Genomic DNA, 26,299 nt, shown 5'->3' with positions numbered 1-26,299 from the left:
GTGTTGCTGATTATGGCAGCATACTTCGCGAACCTCGACGTGTCCTACGCGTAGGGTTAAAGCGCACCATCGTGGAAACATATGCCATAAAGTTATCCCAAGATCGATCGAAATGTGTGATCTTGTCCGATAGAAGGCGTATAACTGCGTTTCTATATCGACTGCCACGGGCACGAATCGAGTCTAGCCATAGCTCCTCCATTACCTAATCGCGATGCCATTCCTCTGGCAGGCCGTACGCAGCGCCTACGTCGGCAGGACAGGCCGCTGGTCGGCGTTTCCAAAAGAACTTTGCACTCTGCGGGAATACCGAAGAGTGCGCGTAGGCCTGATAAATGAGGTGGCCACGATGGCGCGGCTGCCACCGAGGGGTCATCTGGCAGCGCAGGTTCTTTCCGTACCGACGCTTGGAAATGCCGGAATGTTCGGAAGGGCCACAGATATCGGAGGGGGCCAGGGCGCGGCACATGCAGCTGCCTGTTTTCCTGCCTGCCTACCATCATTCCGACGACCATACGTCACATGATCGGCTTGTTGTTATTTTTTAGCCTCGCCACGTCCCCCATAGAGGGCGTGCCGCTGCACGCCGTATCTAAGCTCCTGCCCATGCTTCTGTACGCCGCGCGGTCCCCGGGGAGTGCGGCTGTCCCGTGTGTAGGCTGCGGCTGCGGGGTCACTGTCTCGACTGGAATGGTGCCCGCTGAGAGAGAAGCGAGAGCGAAAGTTCACCTCTCGTTTTTCCCTTAGCATATTTTGTTTTTCTTGCGTGGGCATGAATGAAACAAGCGAAAAAAGGTCAAGGTAAAGCAGCGGGTGTTGCTAGAAAAAAGTATTATTCAGACACCGTTAAGGGATAGCTCGGCGATTTTAAGGGTGGAGGAGGACCAATATCGACATCTTTCATGTATAAGGCATCGATAGTATAATTGTTGTCGGATAATAAATAGAAGGTCAATATAAGCAACGAACAACAGAAACGTGTGATCATTTGTTAATTGAAGACGCATAGCATACAACCATGCATCAAGCTATGCGTTGCAGATGTAGATCTCCGGTACCTCTTGATACACTGTGGATGTGCAACGAAAGAAAAAGAGTTCTAAAGCATATTGACAGCTCATGTTTTTTTTTGTTTTTTTTTTCGAAATGGCGCTTAAGACAGCGGTTTAGATTGGAACAGGCTTTGACAATGAAACGCTGGGGAAAACATAAGTACCGCAGACATATCACAATGATAAATACTACACAGCATAACACGTTAGAAGAAAGAAAACGGGTTGCCCAAGAGTTTTTAGTCACCACTTTTCGAATGCCTGAAAATTCCATAATATGCAATATCCCGCATTTTCCTCTCACGTTCTGCCTCGTATTCCTCCCCTTCACCAGCATTCGCGCCTCAGTCCCTCTATATCTTTCATAATTCTGGAACGTTCGCGGTTTTTACGGTGACCCTGTTAGCCGACACGTCCTGCTTGAAGAAAGAAAACGTAAGGTTAAAATACAATGTAAAAAAACACCGCAAGTGTCTCCGGGATGCTCTCTAGAGCCACATTTTAGACGTGCGGCATGCCATTCGACGCTTATCTGTAAGGGCCTGTGAATTATTGATCCTGGTGTTGTTATTCTGGCTCCAGTGTACAGTACTCCATATGCAGCACGTGCGTAATGGCCATCTAGATATGCAGGACTGAACGCCCGTTATAGTTCCAAGCCATCGACGCCATCGACTATCGACCTACCAGGACAAGTGTTCGCAGGCGCGACGAGTCGTGAAACCGTTTACCATAAACTGCGACCACGATACAACATTTACGCATGCACATCCCGTTTTCAGTCTTCGCTCTGCCCGTGTTTCTTTCTCATTATTATTCTAAGTCGCTCTGTTTTGCTTTTCTCTGCACCAATCTATGCATGCATGCCTGCCCCATTTCATCGATGTGCCCGTAAATCTCCTGTGAACCGTCACAGCAAAGTTGTAAAAACAAATTTTTTGGAATTCTTTCCATAGCGGGTAAACTAGAGCTTGTAGCATATGCGCATATGTTTGTGTTTTGTTATTCATTCTCAGTGTTGAAAAAACAACAGAATGCATGTATTTCAGTCTGCATAATTTACAACTGATGAATCGGCGTGATGTTGTGATTTTGTGGCTTTTGGCAACGCTTTCGCTACGCCTCTGCTTTTTCCTTTCTTAAGCTTGTTTGCGCCGAACCTCTTCAGCCAATTTTGTCACCACGTTTTGTGATTCGCAGCACACTAGCCTCAATATTCTGTTTTTACAAACCCCGCAGAAATAGTCCAGCCTTCGCGATCAACTTTTTACCCGAAAGCACCTGTCTTTCTTTATGCGGATACATTGAAATGATGCAAAGTATTTAGCAGCAGTTGCGCCTGCTTCCCATATTGAACTACGCCTGATGAGTCAGTGACCTCTGCTAGTCAGATTTGCCTTTTCAGCGAACTAAGCAGCATCTGGAAGGTCATGCTCGCAGTTCGAACCACTCTGATTTCTCTCACTTAGTTACACCACATTGAAGCGGGCTAGGAAATGTTTAGCGTCATCCAATAAATCATAAGCGCTCATTAGTGCTCTGCTTTCCATTAAATAACCCTACATGCGAATCCGGAAACTATTAGTCACAATATTCCCCCAAATACACTGCCTTCTGAAAATGATTTAAAGGGGAGCTGTGGAAATTCGCATAGTCCCCATACCAGCAAATTGGACATATTTTTAATGCATGCAGGCATAAAATGCGGCACTCGTATAACATATAGCACAAGTGTATTATATGCGCGGCTTGCACTTAAAGGCAATTTTAGGTGAAAGAAGTTCAAGCTGTGGAAAAGCCAGATTGAAAGAAACGGAAGACGCATTCTCAAAGCTTTCCGTGACTCCTCATCGCGAACTTATGCGCGTTCGCAGAAAATACGATGGTAAAAGTAAAAGCTATGAAAGAAATTCTTCCCCTTTCGTATAGCCATACAAACGAGAAATACGGAGGTAATTTTAATGTCGCTTTTTAAATCGATGGTCCCCAACTGATCATCAACATTGACGAAGCCTTAGTACCGTGATGAACAACACAATGTAGATTAACAGAAGGGTGGAAATGACTTTTATGTTGAGAATAGGCGAAAACTTCAGATACTCAAAACAGAGGGCAAGGCATTCGTTGACTCGTAAGTCCAGAATAATTGAAATAGTTATAAAAAAGAAACATTTATTCGACATAACTTGCGTTTGCGGTCATCAAATTCAACTCTTTAAACTTAGTTCTCGGAGCAAAGAACAGCCCTAATATTCGTTTTCCCCCCGCAGTTGCTACCAGAGCATCCACCTATGGCGCCCTACTCGGTAGAAGCAGCTCGGGCTCGGGCACCCACAGCGGCTGCCTCATTCGTCGGCAACGCCACTGGGTGAGTCGCGGGGCTCTGCTCCGTGGCGGGTCCCCCTCTTTGCTGGCCGCGCATTACACTTTGTACTTGTGCCGGGGCTGCGGCACCCAATGGCGACGTGCCCATCGATCGCGGGGGCTCCGCCATCGCTGCGTGGTAACCATGGCAACCGACGTGGAGACGCACACCGGAGAGCTGCCACTTCGGTTGAGGGAGAGTGAGGGAGACGGGGAAGGAGAAGCGCGATAGGGGCGAAGAGAAAATCGGCTTGCTGGGAGCGGTGCATGCAAGGGAAGCCGGCTTTCGGCTGCCCAAAATGGCTGCTCGGCATTCTCCGAGAGACGCACCCGCCCAAGCAAGAGCTGATTTCGCCGTCGAGACGACGGAAGGAAAACAACGGGGGTTCGTCGACCTCACGACGCTGGTCTTACCGTTGTGCGAGCGAGCGAGCGAGCTTTGTTTCCGAGGCCCTTACAGTTGTTTTTCTATTCTTCTATTCTTACGGACGAGATTACTATTTTTGGAGGCAAGCTGCGGAAGCAGTGTTGGTGTAAAGCTGGTAGAGTTAGGTCACATAGTCCCACAAAGTTCGTATACGAGGAATGCACCACTTCTCTTGTTCGAACCTGACACATAAAACTCTTCTCTCCTTCTCTCTCCTTTCTCTCTCTCTCTTTCTCTCTATTTCCCTCTCTCTTTTTATATCAATGGTTTCGATTGTGTCTCGGCTTCACGCTGCCTTTTGATATTGCAATACTGTCTGCGGGAAATTTTGAATACTTTCATCGCTAGTAGTTTCGCAACATAGTTTCATGTGGTTTTTCGGTATATAGCTGTTTAGGCTTTCAGGTAACAAATGTCAAATGTTTACACATTGAATGGCCTCGATGTAGAATAATTGTGAATCCGGCTTTCCGTAGAGTGAGAGGCAACCTTTATTTCTGCAGACAAAAGAGTTGCATCTTTCTGTCGTGGTTTATTAGATGCAATCATATACAGGCTGACGCGAGGGAAAGAGCAAAGCAAGAGACAAACTCGATTGGTAGAAGTAAAATGACTGACTCATCGTTTATGATTGATAAATCTTCGGTAAAGTGTCCAAGCCAGCCTCCATCAAATGGTCTCTATTGTTCGATAAACAGGGCTCCTTAACTTCCTGCAAATCGGGCACCAAAGTTTCCCTCTTGAAGAATATAGAATAAAATTCTCATTGTTACCCCCATGAGTATCATGCGGCAATATTTTATGCTTGTACTTTTCCCGCCGTTCGCTTCTTTAAACACTAAGAGCTATAGGGGAATTCTATAGGGGGGAAGTGCATAAGGGGAAGCATTCGTTTTACAATGAGGGATTCTAATGTTTTATTCGTGTCCCCACAGGACCGAGCGCCCGGAACGAAGCCTTGCATTGTTTCGTCTATTTGCTTGCTTTTGTGTGTATTTATTTATTTATTTATTTATTTATTTATTTATTTATTTATTTATTTATTTATTTATTTATTTATTTATTTATTTATTTATTTATTTATTTATTTATTTATTTATTTATTTATTTATTTATTTATTTATTTATTTATTTATTTATTTATTTATTTATTTTACCGTTAACCTTTAAGACTGTCATAGAGTCGCACCTGAACAGCAATGTTAGGCAAAGTGGCATTTGAATCACTGTTCAAAAGTTCGGGATTATACATAACCTCTATGGGTGGTTGATGCTTGTTTCATGTAACAAGGCACCATAAAAGAAACATATAGCTTTGACACCGCCGGAAATCTAGAATGGAAGAAAAAATAAAATTGTTTTTTTTTTTAGGACAACCCGTAAAAATCAAGGCTAATTCTTATCCGGTCCCGGAGCCTGTGACAGAATATAATGTGCTGTCTTCTGACGCATCTATATTCAAGCACGCACTCACGCACGCAAACAGACACATACGCACACACGGTCTCGCACTCGCGCCCAAACCCACTAAAACACACAGACGCACGCACACAGATCCACACACCCGCACAGGCACACGCGCACGCTCGCACCAACCTTCCTTTTCATACGGCCCACATAACTGAATCCACACATTGCTCGTGTTGATGCGCTTCCATAAAACTACGTGAATATTGGTGTTTGTCTATTCCCGGGTGCGTGTTGATAGCTCCCGTGATAACTTCCGCGATTTTCGTCATGCGCATGGCGTAATACTTGTCCATCAGGAGTTTTCCGCGCCGGAGCTTCAACTTTTCTATGAGGTCCGATGTGGTGGAGGGGTATACAGATACACTTTGCCACGTGAGTATCTCTAATATATGCCGAAATCTCGACACAGGGGTGCTTTCATTTTGCAAAGAATACATACACCACTACGTAAATTATATACTCCCTATTGTTTTAAATATTTATTAGACGATTGAAAAGTTATTCTTAATTTTGTGATAAAGAAATGGCTAAGAAGAAACTATGAAGTTCAGCAAAGGATAACATTTTTAGAATCTGAAAAATCGAGCATTTATATTTGAGATACCGGGCATACGAACAGTAAGTCTTTCCTTTGAAGGTACTGGAGCCAATCTGAGTCAGTTTTATTGCCTAATACCCATACTAAATGGGAATACACAAGGTGTTCATGAATGAGGGGAAAATACAATTGTTTCCTCAAGATCTGTCTGAGTCGGTGCATCAGACCTTGTGACCTAGATATTTTTTAAGTAGACATGATTGAAAAGTAGGAAACAAGAAAATAATACCGTAGGCAGCAAAAGTAGGCTACATTGTAAATTGATCAGTAGCTACGTAACGAATGGTTTAGTTAAAGAGATTTCATAACAGTTACCAGTGGCAGCTCCTGATTGCTGCTTACTAAATCTTCAATGAAAACTTATCATCTGAACATTTCATTGATTTTCCGAATCCGTTCCGGGGTTCACATGCATTAGACGCTCCTACATGCATACACCACACTAACATAACCCGTGAAGGTCGCGCGTCACTTTAGGCCTGCCGGTGAGTCGATTCAATTAATTACGCCTACAGGCATTTCACCGTATTCTGCTGTCATGTCAGACCGATGAGTACAGATGTGTGGCACGTTTGCAATAAACAAAATCGAGCATAATCGAAATGAACTTTTAAACGCTAATTTTTTTTATTTTCGCAAAAATATGTTGAGCTTCCCTTTTTAGAATCTTGACGTTTCGGCTTCCGTGCTGGAAGCCGAAACGTCAAGAACGATTTTCTGACTGGTCGGCGTCTCGTGTGTTTGAAGTGTGTTTGAAATTAGTAACTTTTTGATCGCACGCACATTTTTACCCATTTTAAGCCTATAAAACATGCAATATCGTAGAAAGTGGACCACGACCAAGTCATATGTTGTCAGTCATATGTACATCAACCTGCTGTTATATTGCGAATTCGCAATACGATTGTTTGCAATGCACAGGTGTAACGAATCTCACTTATGGACTGTGATGAGATAGAGCTTCAGAGCAATTGTTGCAGGACGTTCAATTCCTTACAGTCTATAGATGTTCATCTCACACTTGCCGTGAACCTCTTTGCGAGGTGTAGGTTTACTTTGGTGAGGTACATGTCTGTATTCATGCGTTATCTAACAAGTGGCCCAAACGGTAGGCATGCCAACTTGACGCTGGTCGAGGAATAACTAAAGATTGAGGACACTATAGCATTATCCCTTGATACAGTTGGTTTGTATTTGTTATGAATGATTCTTTCGGTTCGAGTCAAAGCTCATCTTTAGATGAAATTTACCAGAAGCGTTCAGCTACTTGAAATTTCGTTCCTGGCAAGCTCAAACCAGGATTAAAGGTTGATGCCATCCCGCCTGCGAAAGTGGATGCCCAGCGCAGCTGTTGTAAATCACTACGCATGCTGATGGAGGAGGGTATGAAATGTTCCTAGTTGTTTCGGCGGGCTTTTCGCTTGCACTCGGCTTCTCTGGCGGCATATGCTGGGCCATGACGCGTGCGCTCTGCGTCTTGGGCGAGGACTGTAGGTCCTGCCTACCCCGACGCATGCGATAGCCCTAGAATGACGTCAAGGCCTCTCCCCTTTCGAGAGCAGCTGCAAACCTAATATTGACCAGAATACAGGGGAGCTGGTTCCGATTTTTCACCGGCTTCTTATCATCCATCATGCGGCTTCGATGCATGTATGTTGTGGTTTTTGTCTTTACGCGAATACTGAGCTCTATGCTGCACGCCTGATTACCCTGACGCATGCGCTCGGCTTCTTGGGCGACAACTGCTGGGCCCTGCCTGTTCTTTTCTTTGTTTGTTTACGACAGGAAATTTTCCGACCAACGTGAGGCTAACATCTTCGCTCTAAAGAATGGAGCCTTATGCTTTCGTTTAGTGCGATAGAAATTTGAAGCATTCATTGGCATGTGGTGGAGTCATTGAGGACGCGTGCCAAAACATAAATTGCACCGCGTGTGCGCATTGTCATGGGATGTAGCACCTTCATTAAATTTTTGCGAGATGGGGCTTTCTTAGAGAAGACCTAAGAGTCCTCGCTAGGCTTTCCTAATGACTTGCCTAATGGTTACATATGTTCTCTGGCATTGTTATGGCAGCGTTGGGGGTGTGAATTATAGAATTATGGGCTTCACAAGCGCAGTCAGTTAGCCGGGACTATCTTTTAAGCATTCATCAATAACAATGTAATGATTTAGAATTATTGACTTCTTTCAAATCTTGTACAATGTGGCTTTATATATAGTAAAATTTATTTCCTTTTGTCTGTATGTGCTAAAACGCTTTTCCGGTGCCTTTGTACAAGTGTGGTTGTTAAAACGAAGCTTTGTATACCTCCCTGCGCGTGACCAAGCCATTACGAAAGCGCACTGCAGGAATGCACTTCACAAAACAATGATGATGATAAGCGAAGGCACATCATGCGTCTCAAGAATAAAAACGCTTTCCGTGGTCGGAACCGAACCTGGGTCCCTCGCGTTATGAAGCCGAGTGAAAGGGGGGATGTAGACAACACAGCAAATATTTGAAGTATATGGGAAACACCTTGTCGTGCTTCGACATCGGCTGCGTAATGACGATAATTATGACGATGATGACGTTGACGAGGTGTTGTGAACAGGCCCACAACATGTCTTCAAACTGCACCGGTTTCTGCCTACCTTCAAGGACGTGCACAACATATTACATCAGAGTGAGCTGCGCTAGTCAGTCCCATTCAGCTATAATCAGGCTTCGTACTTACAAACGACCGTAGACGTTCAAGTTATGTGCGCCCTCGTTGAATGAGTGGATGTTTGGAAGGGATGCTTTAATTGCGCTGTTCCTAGAGTTTCCTGCACCTGACGGCCTTCAAGTTTGGCCCGGTGCACAAATATGGCAACTATACGGATCCCCCGCTCCGCTCCTTCCTTCACGCTGGAATCCCTGCCGGCCGGCACCACTCTCGGCGGCGGCGAAGCTAGAAGCCTTGCTGCAGCGTCGCAGACCAGGGAGTGGCGTCCGCGACGCGACACAGAGAAAGGGGAGCAGTGCGGGGAGAGGAGAAGAGAAGCGCTTGCCGCAGATATGAACGCGGGGCTCGGGTGCGCACGCTTGCAGGCATAATCGAAGGGGCTTATGCCTGCAGGCTAGAGGCCCGCGCACAGCGCCAGGGGGTCTCCCCGCTTGTCCCAGCTAGCCAGCCTGCCTCCTCGAGGAGGGTGAATGCGCCTCCTTTCTGCGGCGGCCAACTCCAATATGTGCGCGCGGGTGCGGAAGTAAAAGAGAGAGAGAGAGGGGGAGAGGGGCTGCCATGCCTCCCTTCGGTCTCTTCGCTCTCCCTGCTTTCTGAACTCACGCAGGTCCCGGGGAGAGCCAGCCGCGTCCGTCGTAAATTCTTCACGTCCCAGTGACAGACCCGAACTAAGGCCCTGCTCTTTCCTCTGCCACCAAGAACTGGGGGTTTTCTGCGAACGCCTTTTCCTCGTCTGCTCCGGTGTACTGCGCCTGATGACGGCTCGCCTTTTTTGTTCTTTCTGCTACGCACCTTTGCGCGCTCGTCCTAAATTGGTCTTCCCGCTCTGCACCAGGCGCTCGTTTGTCCTTCAAGGCAGACGAGGCTGGGCCCTGGCGGACAAGTGGATGCTACAGTGACGGCTGGAGCTTGTGTTCGGTATCAGAAAGCGTCCGACAGAGAAAAAGAAAACTATCGGCAGCTAGGAGCGGAGGGAGAGCGCCTAAATAAGAAGCGACAGCGGCCGAATCTTTGTTTGGTGAAATATGTGGTGCATGGAAATAAGCCTGCTGCGGCGACGACGCGTCGAAGCGCCGGGGCGCGGAGGGATCGCTTGCGGTGTTGACAGCTCTGACAAGGGCCGATCATTGGCATGCGAGCCGCGTTTTCAGAAGGCCCGCCCGATGTAACTGTTTTCCGCTGGATTTTGCACTCTGTCTCTTTCATAATAGCATTCATGAGGGTGAGAGTGAGTATGTCTCGCCTTCATCTTTCAAGCGACGTTCTGTCTCTGCCGCCGTGGAGCTGCCGGCCCAAGCTGTCAGCGCGAATGACACACAACATGCTGGGTGCCTCTCGCATCTGTTGCATAACTCACGTTTGCGTTTCTGGCTAATTGAGCTAGCGGCAGTTAGTTTTGAGCTCCTCTGAAATCAGGCCATTTGAATCTTCCCTGTGAACATCGCTGTAATTTATAGCTGAGGAAGTCTATTCATTCAAGACAATGTCCTCGTACCTAAAAAATGGCCCGTGGAAAATCAAGAAATAGGAGTCACGAATGACACACAACATGCTGGGTGCCTCTCGTATATGTTGCATAACTCACCTTCTCGTTTGCGGCTAATTGAGTTAGCGACAGTTTGTTTTGAGCTCCTCTGAAATCAACCCATTTGAATCTTCACTGTGAACATCGCTGTAATTTATAGCTGAGGAAGTCTATTCATTCAATACTAATGTCCTCGTACCTAGCTAAAAAATGGCCCGTTGCAAGTCAAGAAAAAGGAGTACAAAGAACAGATGCGGAGAAATATAGGAACGACTACGACCACGCGGTCGGTACAGGCCGCTATAAAATGTGTGGCCTAAAATTTGCTGCATGCAGCTATCAGTATGTGCGACTCATGCAAGCGCTGGAAAGGCTTGTTTCTTCAGCAGCTGGGAAGGATTGTTTCTTCAGCTGCACCTACACTATTCTGTACTCCGAAGCTTAGTTCAGTATTAGCTATAACAGACGGAAACGGCCAACGTTGAACACGTGCGAGCGCCGAAAACAACAAAAAAAATTATTCTGATATGTTCTGCCCGGTATTTTGGACGATGTGTGTAAAACGAGAAAGAGACGAAAGACACATAAATCCTACGCATTATTACGATCTCTCAAAATTAGTACGCAATATTCTGATAAATGTGCAGTTACCTCATTGAATACACCTCAAAATAATGGCCAAGAAAAATTGGCTCTTCATCTGATCGCATTGTGAGGCAGCTTTAAAAGCCGAACCATGTAAATTGGAGATCCTTTGGTTGCGCATGCGTTCTTTCATGTCTTTTAACATACCTGAAATAATCTGAGATTCATTTCAACATGCGTAATATTATTGCAACTAAGCGTTTAGGCTGCATTAAAGGAAGTTGCATTCTGCATCCCCGGAATGTCGGTGTTTCGGAATAGTTTCGATGCCGCCCAAGAAATTAATTTATTCTTTTAAGCTGGAAAACTGTGTGGTGTAAAGTGACCCTTGCGTGGGACTTCTTACATTCCAGCTGCTTACATCAGGCATCATTTTGTTTCCCGGCACGGAATCGTCGGATGCGGAAAAGCCTCCTCACTGGAATGGAGCCAACTGAAACACGCTTATACATGAACAACCGGTCGCATATGCCGTCAGGTAAGCGTATATTTATTTGCTTTGCCAATTTGATTTGCTTAGCCTTGTTTTCCCAGAACAGCTCTTTACAAAAAGCACTGCGGCACAGCAGCAACTTACAGATGCCGTCAAAAGTAATTGGAACACGGTCTGGTAGATTTACAGGAATTTCTTCTTCCGGAAACTGCGAGGCTGCATTGGTGTGCGTTTGAAGGAGCCCTCCATAATAGAGAAACCCTCCTGTCAACAACTAATGGCTGTCGTATAGCCGGTAAGGCACGTATCTTGTGATATTCGCAGATCCTTGTTCCATTTACTTATGACGGCACCTGTACAATAGAACAGGCAAGCTTACTCATGCAGTCTAAATAATAACAAGGCATCAAGCAGCAGTTATCCACACGTCTATAACAGGATCACTGCTGACATAAGAACTTTAACACTGCATAACAGGCGCAAAATATTCGCCCAAATCATCGAATGGTGGTGCATCCTATGAACGTAAACAATCATAGAATCGCCCACCAAGATGGGGCACCCTGCACAATTCCTGAAGTGGCTACGCCCCGTGCCTTGTATGCACCCATGCGTGAAAAACTACGAGGAGCAGGATACTTTTAACTAGGGGACGAGATTTCATTCACACTTGGCAAGCACATAAAGGAAATCGGACCACTACAGAGTTTGTACCGGTCCATCTCGACCTCCACAGTAATAAAGTTAAACGCGCCCTCCCTCCTTCATTCTAAAGGTTCCCGGTTTCGAAGTGCTCGACAGCACCACGCGCATCAATAGTACTTACAGTGACCTGTGTACCTAAGCGCTCAAGTGCTGCGATTATGCGGCGCAGTGTTCTTCTCTAGAAAAATGCTGTATTTTTGTTTTAGATGCTATACTTTATGCGGCGAAGTATTCTTCTCTAGAAAAATGCTGTATTTTTGTTAAAGATGCTATACTTTACGGATATTGGAGGAAGAACGTGAGTGTAATAAGTGCCAGGCATTTCCTGTTCCTGCCCCCGTCCGGTTACATCTGTGGCACCATGCCACAGATGCGCTGGTAGGATTTTTTTTTAAGGGAGGGCCAAAAACATCACTTGCGGAGAGGGCAAATGGTATGGGGAAGAGTTAAAACGTGCCATGGTAGCATGTCGATTTGCGTTGTCGTTCAGGACCAGCACGATAGAATGAAATGGCTTCGAATTTATGTAGTTGAGCGCCGTCGTACATTAAAGTGGCGCTATTTTTGCTCCTTCAAGTCCAATCTATCATATAAAAATGAAGTAACGGTAGCTTGTTTCACAGATATTATACTTGTACTGGTGCGGCCGTAATTAGAAAAGCTAATGAATATTTGTTTCGTGTAGAACTGGGGACACAGCTTTCAGCAAGGAAAGTAACCCAATGACAGCAATAGTCTCTTGTACATTTCGCCGGTACTGTATAATAAGGTTCCGATGCGCGTTTGAGTGGACCGATAGCAACTTTGATAAGAAGATATAGAGTCCAGCATCTCTCGAAAGAAAACTTAGAGACGCAAAAAAGCTTAATAGAGCTTCAGCAGCCTTCCCATGGGAAATAGGCGCCTTCTAAATTTCGCAGGCGCCGTAGTTCCGATTTAGTAGTGTGTGTGTCATATATGTTCTACTGCTGCACAGCGCGTTTATCAATTTTTTTTGCAACAAAAGATTTTACAATAGACAAAATAGGTGTTGTCGTGAATCGCATGTTTCATACACATCCCCAATTGCGGAAACAAAATACTGCCCACGAATTCCGACTAGGCGAGATTAATGAGACCTCTTGCAGCTATGTCTCATAAAAGGCGTGTTTAATTTGACCAGATGGGGTGTGAAAATAGGCTGACCGAAACCACTCCGCATCGAGCCTAATCCACCCTGAAGACGGCGTGCCAAGTTGGTACAAGCAGCGTTCTTTAGCTGCATCGTTCATTTAAACGAGCTGCTGCTCAGTTAAATGCAAACAATAATGATAACTCAAAGTAGCGAAACAGAGATTTCACAAGAGCCTTTCTTCTTCTTAACCCCAACTTTACGCTTCTTTAGTCTCGGTTTCCTTCATAAGTACAAAAATCCCAGACAAGTAGTCAGAACTGTGTCGCAGTCATTTTAGAATTGAAAAGTACGTACCCGTACTGTACACATAGCCTATTAGGGGCAGCTTGATGAGAGCAACTATGGCAAAGAGTTATACACGAAGAAAAAACCCGCGTTTATTGCGGTCGGATTTACTATTTTTCGTCTATATATGATTTTATACACGCTCAACGCTTCGTTTTTTTTTTTTTTTTCAGTATGCAAAATAGGAAAAGATAATTTTATTTATGAAGAAATGACACGCCGGAAGTGCCACACGTCACCGCAATATTCTATATATCACACTCGCGTAAATATGAACACACACGTACTACATTTTCTAGAACACAACAGTTGTAGCTTTTTTAGACGCGATGGTATTCAAACACAAACTAAAGACGGGAAGCCGCATAACATTTCGGCGTAACGTGTGGTAAGGAACAGGACTGAAAATTCTCTTGGCGAGTTTTGGGTTGAATGCAGTCGAGGCCGATATAGTGGGGTTCAAGAGAAGTCCGAGGTCACCGTCCCCGCTTTATCTACTAGAACATTAATATGTACTATTGCCAAACCCTTAGGTCGGAAGGAAAATATTGTAGGTAACTTCGCCCTAAGCGTTGTGGTGAAATTTCGAATATTTCCACTTGGGTAATCTTTGCTTGCATTCAGTTGTACACAAAATATGTATGTTTCGGCCAGAAATTGCCAAAATATGATTATTTTATCCAACAACAGTAACATATTAATATGCGGGCTTGCCAATCTCACGCAATGTTTAAGGGCCTGTCGAGGATTCAATTCAGGCCGCTGTGGAGTTTGAACGACGGAACACTATTTATTTATTTATTTATTTATTTATTTATTTATTTATTTATTTATTTATTTATTCAAAGTACTTCACAGGCCCACCAGGGCATTGAGTAAGGGGGGCTTGTGGAGGAAATCACACCAAAATAACGAACAAAAGTTATACAATAATTAGTCATGTCATATACAGATATCAACAAGTCAAGTAAGCAGTAAAAAAAAAAAAGAACTTCATCACATCATCATCACAACGGCAAGAGAATTGTACAAAAAATAAGAACATCAGCAAGTAAAACACAATGCGAAACTAAGAAAAAAACCGATGCGAACGAAATCATTCCTGTTCAATCTGAAAAATGGATCTGCAAGTGATGACGGAATATTTCCGGGTTAGTCAGCGACGCGATGGTATCAGGAAGATCATTCCACAAGCGGATAGCACGTGGAAGAGCGGATAAATTAAATGCGTTGGTGGTGACGCGTACATGCGTGCTAAGCTACGTTGGTTAAATAATCTGTGTGATGTGGAAACAGGGGTTATAATGCGCAAAGGGGAATATCTGGTGCTATGAATGTATTTGTGAAAAATGCACAGGAGAGCGATTTGCCGGCGCAGATGCAGTGTTTCTAGTGAAAGATCGTGTTTTATTTTTGTTATGCTTGAGCTGAAGTTGTATGACTTGGTTATAAACCGTGCAGCCCGATTCTGCACTGCTTCTATTTTTTTCAATTAAGTAATTTTGGTAAGGGGACCAAACGGAAGAAGCGAACTCTAACTGTGCATTGCATTTATGGCTATTGATTGTTGTTGAACCTTTATTTTTGTCTCGTGTGGCGTGCTTCATCATAAGCAACAATAGAAAGATATTTGATAGGGCTGACGTTAAACCTTGCACACGTTACGGCGGAATGGGAAGTACGTTATTTACTGCGACGCATATATCACATCGAAAATTAAAAAAGAATGTACAATATCATCTGAATAAAAAGAAGCACGGCGCGTTGAAGTACCAAAAGCCTTAGGCAGACGTTTTGGAACGCAGGGTTACCACATATCAAGCGCAAACGATTGTGCTGTGTTTTGCAAGAAATTGAGTCAGTGTATTAAATTTATAGAGATGAAAGCCACTCGTTTTCTGATTTCCACTGACGCCTTTCGGTACATAATTTTTCCCGTTTCGTTAATGTTATTTGTATTTCTGGTTTTTATTTGATGAAATGTTATTACTGGAGTACATGTTAAACAAGCCAAGGAAAACGCTTGTCATAGCAAATATTTTACACAATTCTACAGTATTATTACTTATTGCATCGCCGATTTTAATTACTACAGATTGAGGATTTTGGGGGATTTCTCGCTATTTTTGAAAAGTCAGTTGGATCTCAAATATGATTCATGATGCATTGATGCTCTATGCGTGAAGTGATGCCAAAGAACATTGTGTTTATATATATTACTGAAGTTACGGATGGTATGAAATGAAATTCGTGCTTCAAATTTTTGGCTGTTTTTATAAGTTCTGTTAAAAGGGGATTTAGCGAAAATTATAAAATTAGTTTTGCTTGAAATTTGAGAAGAAAAGTAAGAACAAAATGCTTGAAGGCGCATGCACGCGTTTCGCCTAAACAAATCAGGTACTATATACTAAATCTTATCATGTTTTCCGAGAAGAAGAGTAGCGTGTCACGAGATTACACGCATAACAGCAAAGGTAGGCCTAAGTGCAAGCTCTATAGCCCGGTTAAAATAGCTATAGCATATATCACCGCCAAACATATATGATCTGGGGTGATTGTAGAGGATTTGTTGGTCATAACAAAATAATGCGATATTCCTGTGGAGAGCATGCTACGGTTTTAGTGGCCAAATATCAGAAGGAAGTGATGAAATCGAAGTAAAGCACAAGTGGGCACCCGTATTTATTGGAGTTTGGAATTGAGGTTTGTGCTCTGTGCCTTTGAAAATTGAGTTTGCAGACAGATCTATAGTCATTCCTTTCTTTTGTAAAAGATATAAAATCAGACCTGAAGCAGATATCACTTGGAGAGCACTAGCTTGAGGGGGCACACCGTGCCCTGACAAACAAACGGGGTAACGTCTATGCATTGAAACAGCCGCATGCAGGCAACCAACAATATTAAGAATTCCACTCCCGCCGCCCCCCGCCTTTCACTGAATTGTTGAGGCCTAGCGATGGAAAAATGACAATGTGTTTGAATAAGTTGCTCGTTTCCATCAAAACAATAACAGACGCAAAACAACAGTTTTAGATGTTTATTTTATACCAACGCTGGTCTGCGAAGTCGGCGCTAAGAACACGCTGTTTCGGCAGTCACACCTTCGCGTTTATAGTGCACGTGTTGACCAAACTTCAAAATTATTCTTAAAAGACCAAACCAAGGAAAGCAGGGTTGAAGATCATTGCAAATGCAAAAAAAAAAAAACTAAATTTTTGCAGTTTGGATAAATCCTCGCAAAATGATTCGACATATTGTGCCTAGTTCATGTCTCCAGAGGAAAGTAACCATCAAGGCACTCATTACAATTTCCCTCTTTCTCTCCCCCCTCTCTCTCTCTCCAAAGAACAGAGAGTCAACAAAACTTGTTGTTGAGCTATAGTTGGTACATACTTAAAGAACGAAGAAAACAAGGTAAGACATATACAAGCGCCTGTATATGTCTTACCTTGTTTTCTTCGCCCACGTCTAGCTTGCGCCCCATTTTCTTTTTCTACAGAGAAGTAATTGAACAGTAAACAGTGGAGTTCCTTTTCGGCTAGAGAAAAATTAGGCTCTTGAAAAACTTTCAGATTTTCTTCGCCGTCGAAAATCGAACTGGCGATTACGCCCAACGAGCCCGCACTTCAAAACCAAGAACTGATGACAAGCAGCAAAAGCACCACACAAACGCGTCAGGCGCTGTCCAGGCTATCGGCAGCTCCAAGTTATAATGATCAACCGTGCGCCACTTTAGTGGCACTCGGCATCCGGGGATGGCATTTCAGGTCGTGAGTTACGGGAGCCGCGACGTCGGATAAGGCACATCTCTGCCGCGAGTGGACGAGCGTGCGCGGTAGGAGCGTTGTCGATGGGCCCGTGTATATATATATACCACCGGCGTCGATTATCGCTGCCGACCAAAGAAGCGGCCGGCACGATCGAAGCCACTTCAGACACACGACGCGGCTTCTGGACTTCGCTTTTATTTTGCGCGTCTCACCGCTGTCGCACCATTACTCTTCCTGCCGAAAATTGGAATGCGTAGAAAATTGCAGAGGGCGAGAAAGTGAGCAAGAGAGAGAGAGAGAGAGAGAGAGAGAGAGAAGGAGAAAAAGATGAGCCTTCACCTCAGAGCAGCGCAACGCGCGGAGATAAGGCACATGTATCGACCTATAAATCTCTTCCCGGTGGCATATCTTCCGATGCTCCTCGACGTCCCTCGTGAGCGCGAGTCTCGGCGCGATTGCAGCTAGGCGCAATCTGCAATGGTAATTGCGCGTTCTCGACGTCGACCGCTGAACAACGATCCCTGCGTCCGTCGCTCGACTGAGAAGCTGATCCCGAGCGGGTGGAGGGGCGTGGCCGAGCGACTGCCCGCCGCTTCGCACGGGATTGGACAGCGCTCTCGGTGACGCCCTCTAACTCCTCTCTCCACGAGCGGAGAGGGGCTCTCGCTTCGTCGGTGTTGTGACGTAGCCGTGACTGACATCTACGAGGGCGGGGTATCTGCGGGATTTTACTTTGTTTTCCTGCTACGTATATCGCTGTTTTTGAATTATGGATTTATCAAAAGAAAAAAGTGAACCTTAGCTTTTCACCGAGCCATCCGGCATCCACGCAAGCGAATCGTAATTGATTGCCCTGTTATGTCTCATTAAAAAGGCACCTCCTTAAGCGATTTTTTTTTCTTGTTGTCTGTACAAGTGACGTGCGTGCGTCTTGCACCCCCCGCAAGGTGGCGCGATGATCAATCAGAAATCAGGGCATTGTTCTGTTGCCCGATTGAAAGGAGGCGTGACGAACAGCGTATCATTACGTTTGCAGAACACAAATACCCGGTATGAACTCTGCTCCTTCTTTTAATTGGCTGGATCCTCGTTCGGCTTTGAATAAAGACACTTGAGTTCTACAAGCAATACTAAAGAAAGCGAAAAGTTAGCGCCGCAAAAGAAAAAAATAGCCTTAATGGCGCCATGTCCACAAGCTTTCTTGTGACATGGCTGGCTTTTTTTCTAACGCCCGATTTTTGTAGTTGGGTCCTGTTTAACAATTCGGTATTGAAAAAACGCACATTGGTATTATCCTTACAGCTTCATTTCAGAACTACCTGCAAGTAAAAATTATGCCTATTTACACACACTGGTATTATCCTTACAGCTTCATGTGAGAACTACCTGCAGGTAAAAATTATGCCTATTTACGCACACTGGTATTATCCTTACAGCTTCATTTGAGAACTACGTGCAGGTAAAAAGTATGCCTATTTACGCACACTGGTATTGTCCTTACAAAATTATGCCTATTCCACCCCAAGGAGATCATCTTTTTCACGATTTGGTTTGCACAAGAGAATGCAATATAAGTTCGCTTTTATTTCCTATTCTTTCCATCCTTTCATCCTGTCCTCCCTCCCTTCATTTATTAGATCTTCCATTTGTTCCCTCCCAACGAGCTTCCGTTGGACCCTTGGTTACATACTCTCTGCAACTCTCGTATTTCTATGCTAGGCAAGCGTGCGCGCAGTGACCTTTCAAGCGTGCTTCAAATACGAACAGGGTGACAACTTAACGGCAAAAACCTCTGGTATAGAAGGAGACGGTAAAAGCGTACAAACTTGGATGCAATCACTTCCAAAATAATTAGTAATGTTCATCGAAACGGTTCCTACAAATCGAGCAAGGGAGCACACCTTTGGCGTACGTAGGATTTAGTTTCGGTTTGGGCGGATAAGTGGGTTGAATGAAGAGAAACAGATAAAAGATACAGGATTAGATGAAAGCAAATAACGTTAAAAAAGTATTAACAACGAATTAAAATTTTGAATTTCTCGAGAAGCAGTTAGCATAGTTCCATTTCAAAGTACAATACTGAGAAATCTGTCGCTGCAGTCGCGTGCCATCATGGCACGGCTTGGAAGTGACCTACACTAACTTTGCCTGGCTTCCGAGATGGCTTCTGATGGCTTACGACGGACGGTTTTTTCTCATTCATTTTTATCCACCGTGAGTGCGGCTCATATGCTGTTATAAATGCGCTGCTTCGTCGCGAAACAACAATTTACTTCTTATCTGGTACGTTGCTGTTTCCGGCCTTGTATTTAACTGCGCAAGACGGTTACGAGTGTGGAAAAAAGAATTAATCGGAACGGCTGTGATTGTAATAGCTCCACGATCCAGGCGGAAGCCACGGCATTTTCAAAGCAATAAGCGAGAACAGACGAAGTTATACACGACAAAAACACAAGAGCAGCATTTTGCCTTTTTTTTTTTTCGTGGTGCATGAAGATTTCAGAAATTTCTTAAGAAGCAAGTTCTTGTTAAGTAAATTGATATGGTAGTGAAACGAAAGCAAATTATGTTTTAAGAAAATTACGGTTTCTGCAGCAACAGGCAGCACTGTAGTGTGTAACTTACGCCGCGCTTGTCGAAGCGTGGTAACTATGTTTCAAATTGAGACACTATGAATATTGCAGCAATTTAGATAACCTTCGGTTTTTTTTTTTTTTTTGCCTCGTTTTGCGCGTGCGCGAGTGTGCCTAGAGGCATCGCAACATGTCCGATCGCCGCCGTGTTTGATGATAATGTATAGCTAGCCTTCACTTTATGGTATGCGGAGTTAAAGGCGTCATCCCCTCTCCCCCGAAACCGAAAACAAATGTCGTGCACGCATTTCTGAACACACACGTCTATATAGGAGCTTACGCTTTTGTTGTCTCCTTTTTTGTAGCCATTAAATAACTAAACGTACATGCACATCAGGATCAACTGCACACATCCTGATCAAGGCATAAATAAGATAAAGGCAATAAAAACGATTAAATTACCCAACAAGGAGCTGCGGATTTATCGTTCAACACGACATCTCGGGAATATATAGTTGTAGTATCTCTGCTCACGGCAACCACGAAAATTTATTGTATGAGGTTTTTCTCTAACCCTCACTCATTTTTTCTTTCTCAGTTCGTTGAGCTCTAGGAGCACTGAATATTGAGGAACGAATACGCCTGAAATTCTTAGTTCGGTTGAGGAAAACTCCGCCACAAGCAGATGAGAGTTTTTATGGAATTCTATAAGCATCACGCCATGCAACGCACCCGTGTTTTGAGCGGTGCAATACCTTAGAAGAAGCACGCAAGCAGGTGAAACAGGCTTTAATAACCATGGCTGAGGACAACGTCGAGTGGCTAAGACAGCAAGTGCGTAGCGATACTCGTTTGATTTCTAGAACCATCGCAAGAGAGCTGGACATAATTGACTGAAGGCAATGAATGAATGAATGAATGAATGAATGAATGAATTTACTATAGATAAGGACGGCGCTGAGACATCAGAGGAAAGGGGCTGTGAAACTAAGAGGGTCCGCATTTTTATTTGTTTTTCTTACGAATCGGTGTGTTTCCTTGGCGAAGGCCTACGTCGTGAGCAGAGAAAATTTTCACAATTATCAGGTAAGATTTATGGATGCTAATATTTTGCGAGGAATAAGTTTCGAAACTGCTGATTCATGGTTACAAGGAATGCTGAGCGCGGGCGTGTCAGGACATCATCTACCGTCTTCAAAGTGAACTGCGCTTGATTTGTAGGGGCGTCGCTTCCGGTTAGATCTATATTTTCGATTCTACACGTAAACCAAAGCGCCAGAGCTGTCAGTGGAAGTTTACGTCGTGACTGAGACTTCAGAAAGAGAAACCGTCGGGATGAATAGTCTGTCAGCCCAATAACATTATTCGATTTTAGAGGCATCGTTCGTAACAAGGTCTTGCTGCAGGGCGAGGCCATAAAATTAGGAGCCATTCCAGTCTATCAAGGTGGAACACCAACGAGGCTTTTCAGCACACGACGAAGAGGCGAAACATAATATAGCCGAAAAGTACGCGCAAATTTTATTCCTCTCTAGCGTGGATGGCAGTCGTTTATATATAGCAAGAATGTTGTGTCTCGGGCAGGGGATACATACATGCAACCGTAGACATAAATTTTGCCGTGCTTTAGCTCGCTGAAGCCATTACTATCGAGCGAAAGCTCGGTTTTTTGGCTATAACGAGCAGTGCAAGCGCACACAGTTTCTCGGCAAGAGAAAACACAGACTCTGCTCGGTGCAATGCAGCTGCATAATGAAGCTGATAAGGCTAAAAAACACGTGGTTAATATTCAGAAATTAGTAAATAGGCAAAGAAGAAGATCAGTGCACACATCGCTGCAGCCTGTTTCACAGCGCATGTCTCCGAAATTAAAAAAAAAAAAGAGTACCCTTTCTTTCTGTAAAGAAGGATGACCAGAGAAGATTGACGCAGTCTGAGGAGGAAAAAAACAAACAAAACACCTCGCTTGAAATTTGCGACTGATTTGTAATTTGCAATTTGCAAATTGGAAAATAGTTAACCCGTTCCAAACGCCGTCAAAGGAAAAGCTTCTCATCTGTTTTTGTCACGGAATCTAAAGTACCACAATTACAAAGCAGCCACTGCATAATCGCGTAAAGCATTCATGGCGCAAGAAGACGGTCCACAAAGATGGGCTCCGAGCGACAGGGCACATGCGCTGCGCAGGCAAATCATGTTCACAACCTTCGAATAGTAATTTCACTGGTTGTGCGGTCGTGTTATTTTTCCGGCCAGGTAATTTCGTTTCGTCAGTAACCGTCATAAATATAATTCAGAAAGATCATATTGCGTTGCAATGTCAACAGCGTGGCAATCGCCCTGTCGAAATCACCAGCGCGGGCCAGCGTGTCCCACAGGATTGCGCGCTCCGCATTCGACGTCCGCGCTTCCGGGGACATGACTAATCAGTGAACATAACACTCATGGTTGCATTTAAAATATGCATTTACTCCCCGTTATCGATGTTTATGTCAGTCGGCGTAATACCGGTAGCGTTCGCATTGCGGAACTGCGGAGCGTCACCGGCACCACCACCACCACTGCTACTGCTGCTCGCAACTCTGGCAGCAAATTAGGACGTAAAATACGTCCACGGGTGGTGAAAACATAACAGAACACACACGCACACATGCACTGCAACCGATAACTTAACGCCAAACCTCTAAGGATCACTCGGTAATGCACGGGCACCTACGCACAGAAAGAACGGAGCACTTAACAGCCCAGCGCGGCGGTTTCAGCGTTCGCTTCATAGACGGCGCTAGCGTCTGGTCAGAAAAAGTATATGGCGGCGCCCACCTCTACAAAGGAAAATGGTGTATAGGAGTGCTGGTTTTATACTAGGCTTTTAACCTGTAGGAGGCTTTTTGTGCAAAATGTTCGCAATTGGGCTCGTTACCAATAAGGTGCATGGTTGGTTCAAGCTCGGAGGCTATGCATACAGGGCATGGTGCCTTAACTGCTTCATCCAGAAAGTAATCGTAGTTTCAGCCTCGTCTGATATTTGTAGGTGTAAACCGAATCATAGAGACTTCGGAATGACACACCCATTCTTCATTACTGCTTTTCTGCCCTTATAAAGAGCCAGTTGGGTGTGTAAAAAGACAGTACGGAGAGGAGCTATAGTGATAGTCGGTTAACATCATTTCTTTAGGTGCGCTGCCGTAAGAGGTTCCCGCCATATCACGTACGAACGCTGACACCCACACACACGCACACGAATGCAAGCATGCTATTTACGCATACGGTAAAAAACAGTAAAACTGTGTTTGTACAGGCCTGGAGGGATATTTACGGTACATTTCACGGAGCTATCACCAGCCTATCTACGCCCACTGCAGGGCAAAAGCCTCTCCAATTATTCTCCAATTACCCCGGTCCTGCGCTAACTGCGACCAATTTATCCCCGCAAACTTCTTGATATCATCGGCCCATCTAACTTTCTGCCTCCCCCTGCAACGCTTGCCTTCTCTAGGGATCCACTCTGTTGCCCTTAATGGCCAACGGTTATCTTGCCTTCGCATTACCTGCCTTGCTCACGTCCATTCCTTCTTCTTAATTTCTACTAATATGTCCTTTACAAGCGTTTGTTCCCTGACCCACTCCGTTCTCTTCTTGTACCTTAATGTTACACCTATCATCTTCCGTTCCATTGCCCGCTGAGTAGTCCTAAATTTAAGCTGTGGTGTTCCAGGTGCATGTTACGGGGTAATGGTCGGACTTTTCCACATGGTTGGTGAATGCCCCTCCCACCCTCTCCCCAAGCCGAATCCGTATAACTCTCCCGAGCTCTGGAGGCGCGCCCTGTCCAGCTCATGCCTGTCCGACCAGCTTCGACTGGTGGAGCGGGCTGTAGCGGCTGGCAAAGCATATGGGGTCCACTCCACCTCCTGAAGACGCCACACAAATTTACTACACAATAAAGATGTTTATTCCCCTCCTCCTCCTAAATTTAAGCTGAACCCTCTTAGTGAGCCCCCGAGTTCCTGCCCTGTAGGTGAGTGCCGGTAAGATGCAGCTGTCATACACTTTCTTCTTCAGGGACAATGGTAGGCTGCCATTCATTATCTGAGAATGTCTGCCGTATGCACTCCACCCCATTCTTATCCTTCTAATTATCTCTGCCTCATGGTTGGGATCTGGGGTCACAACATGGCCTAAGTAGATATATTCGCTTACCCCTTTCACTGCCTCGCCACATATCTCAAACCGCTGTGCTGTCCCGAGGTTATTGATCATTACTTTGGTTTTCTTCATATTATTCTCAGGCCCACGGTTCTACTCTGTTTGTCCTATCTGCAAAGCATGCTTTTCAGTTCGTCTTCCGAGTTACTTATCCACGCAACGACAACAGCAAATCTGAGGTTACTCAGGTATTCTCCATTAACCCTCACTCCCACCTGTTCCTAATCCAATGTTCTGAATACTTCTTGTAAACATGCTGTGAATAACATTGGGGAGATTGTGTCTCCTTGTCTGACGCCCTTCCTGAAATGTATTTTACTGCTCTCCTTATGGAGGATGATGGTAGCTGTGGACCCATTGCAGATATCCTCTAGTATTCTTACATAATGCTCATCTACACCCTTGTTCCGTAATGCCTGATGAGGTTTCGACCGAGTCAAATGCTTTCTCATAATCTATGAAGGCTGTATATTGGCGGTGAGCGCGACCACGGGCGGCGCTGCGAAACGCGCCTCAGTGACGTCGGCTTAGGGATTCTCGCAATTGTCGTCTGCTTCCCTCGGGCTCGCTCTCCCTGCTGTTTCTTTGCGCTTGGTTGACATCTGATGCTTGTGCACACCAGATTTGGCGTGTGCGTAACTTTTTATCATAATAATAGACCTAAAATCGCATACACTAGCTCAAGGCGTGAGTTAAAGTATAGTTTTGGATACCGCCACGGAAGAAACATGGCCGGCGTCGTCCCCTTCCCTGCGAAGCCAGTCCTGTGCGGAGCGCGAAGAGTCGGAGATAGGCATAAGCTTTTGTATTAAGCAATCTTTCGAACAAAGGGAACAACCAGTTGATAGTAACCGACAACAGCGAAAATACTAGACCAAAACTAATTCCGGGCCTTCGGGGCTCTCGGCTTCGGCAGAAAGCATTATGATTCCCGGTAATCATATGTAAGGTAAAACAGCTTTTTTCAATCTTGCCGAACGCTCGAAAGTATTGTATAACATCACTTTACGTTGTCATGGCATGAAAGTAGGCCGGCATGCACTATGGGCTGCAAAAAACTGTAGGCTGAGTTCCAAATAACCCAATGTGTATAGGCGCGTGCTGGTTTCATACCAGGCTTCTAATCAGTATGGAGGTTTATTGGGCAAAACGAGTCACGTCTACGGTAAGGATACAGTACCAGTATTTTTGTTTAGACCTGGCGGGATATTTCGGTACATATCCCCCATCCATATCTTTCCGATATTCAGATATGCGCTATATATAAGAAAACTGCACTCTAGAGGAGGAGGAGGAGGAGGAGGAGGAGGAGGAGGAGAAAACTTTATAGTAAAATGGAGCTGATTAGTAGGCCGGGACAAAAGAGCAGGAGTAATTTTCTTCAGTTCACAGAACACCATCCCGAGTAGACCAGGATTTCTTCTTTACGCCTGGAAGGGTTGGAAAACAATAAAGAGCTGCTTGGCAATAATCATCGGTTGCGATTCTAGTAATACATGCACCCACACTATTTAGTGCGTTCTTTAGAGAGTATACCAAGCCTTCAACACCGTAATCATGTCGTTCGGGTTGAGAGTCAGTCCGCTTTGATAACGATGGTTACGATAGAAATTCGGAGCCCAAAAGCCGCCTCCGAGTACTCTGGACAACAATGTCTGCGGCGCGATCGCGGTGGCGTAGCACAAACCTTCTCATTATATTTGCATGTGAATAAACAACGCACGCGGCAGATATGCACTTTCTTGCATGCAGCCATAACGAACGCCAATTTGTGAAAAAGGGAATGTATGCCATGCAGCCTGAAGAAAATATCCACACGATCTTTGTGAGCCTCCCAAACATCCCCAAACCTACTAATAAGACGTTTGTGACTGTGCAGAAAAATTAATGCGTTGGGCACAAAAAAAAAAATTCATCTGGGACAAGTCAACAAAAACGAAAGAAATTGAAGACAGCCGCATTATTTCCTCCTGTGAGATGAGCGTGTTGGGGCCCGCTGCTTGGTATACGTAATATGAGACTGTTGAGTCTTCATAAGAGCAACTGAAAAAATACTGTAAAGAAGCCTACGCATTTTGAATGCTTATCTAGGAGCTCAGAGCGCTGAAACTCGCGAATAAGCTATAAAGGCCGAGTTACACAGGATCTTCTGACCGATGCTCTGAAGAAAGTTGGTTTCTCTCTTCTGGTGTGTTGCAAACTTGCGGGGGATACAGCTTGAAACTATTCAGATGTGTCAGAAGCTGGCAAAAACAACTGAATTACTGGGAATACGTTTTTTTAATGCGCTAAAGCACCAAAGCGGGCGATTTCTAGCACAGGCACCGCTGCCCCTCACAAGCGGAGTGTAGCAGACGACAGCGG

The 26,299-nt window shown here is 44.8% G+C and overlaps 1 protein-coding gene across 4 annotated transcripts in view; it reads left to right on the top strand.

Annotated features, from left to right (window-relative positions):
* Nucleotides 1–26,299, top strand: part of LOC144178910 (uncharacterized) — a 459,264-nt gene that overhangs the window by 406,451 nt on the left and 26,514 nt on the right. For all 4 annotated transcript variants that reach the window (XR_013324097.1, XM_077707051.1, XM_077707050.1 and 1 more), the window contains 2 exons: nt 3,323–3,420; nt 11,143–11,267. Coding sequence is in view for 3 of the 4 variants with exons in the window: in XM_077707050.1 (XP_077563176.1) it covers nt 3,323–3,420; nt 11,143–11,267 (223 nt within the window). In the remaining variant the exon portion in view is untranslated. The remainder of the gene's footprint in view (nt 1–3,322; nt 3,421–11,142; nt 11,268–26,299) is intronic.

The sequence above is a fragment of the Haemaphysalis longicornis genome, unplaced genomic scaffold (genome assembly GCF_048455015.1).
Source record: "Haemaphysalis longicornis isolate Haplotype H1 unplaced genomic scaffold, Haemaphysalis longicornis Haplotype H1 scaffold_4, whole genome shotgun sequence".
NCBI classification, from domain to species: domain Eukaryota; kingdom Metazoa; phylum Arthropoda; class Arachnida; order Ixodida; family Ixodidae; genus Haemaphysalis; species Haemaphysalis longicornis.
Note: the sequence above shows the minus strand (reverse complement) of the source record. Positions and strands in the feature narration are given on the sequence as shown.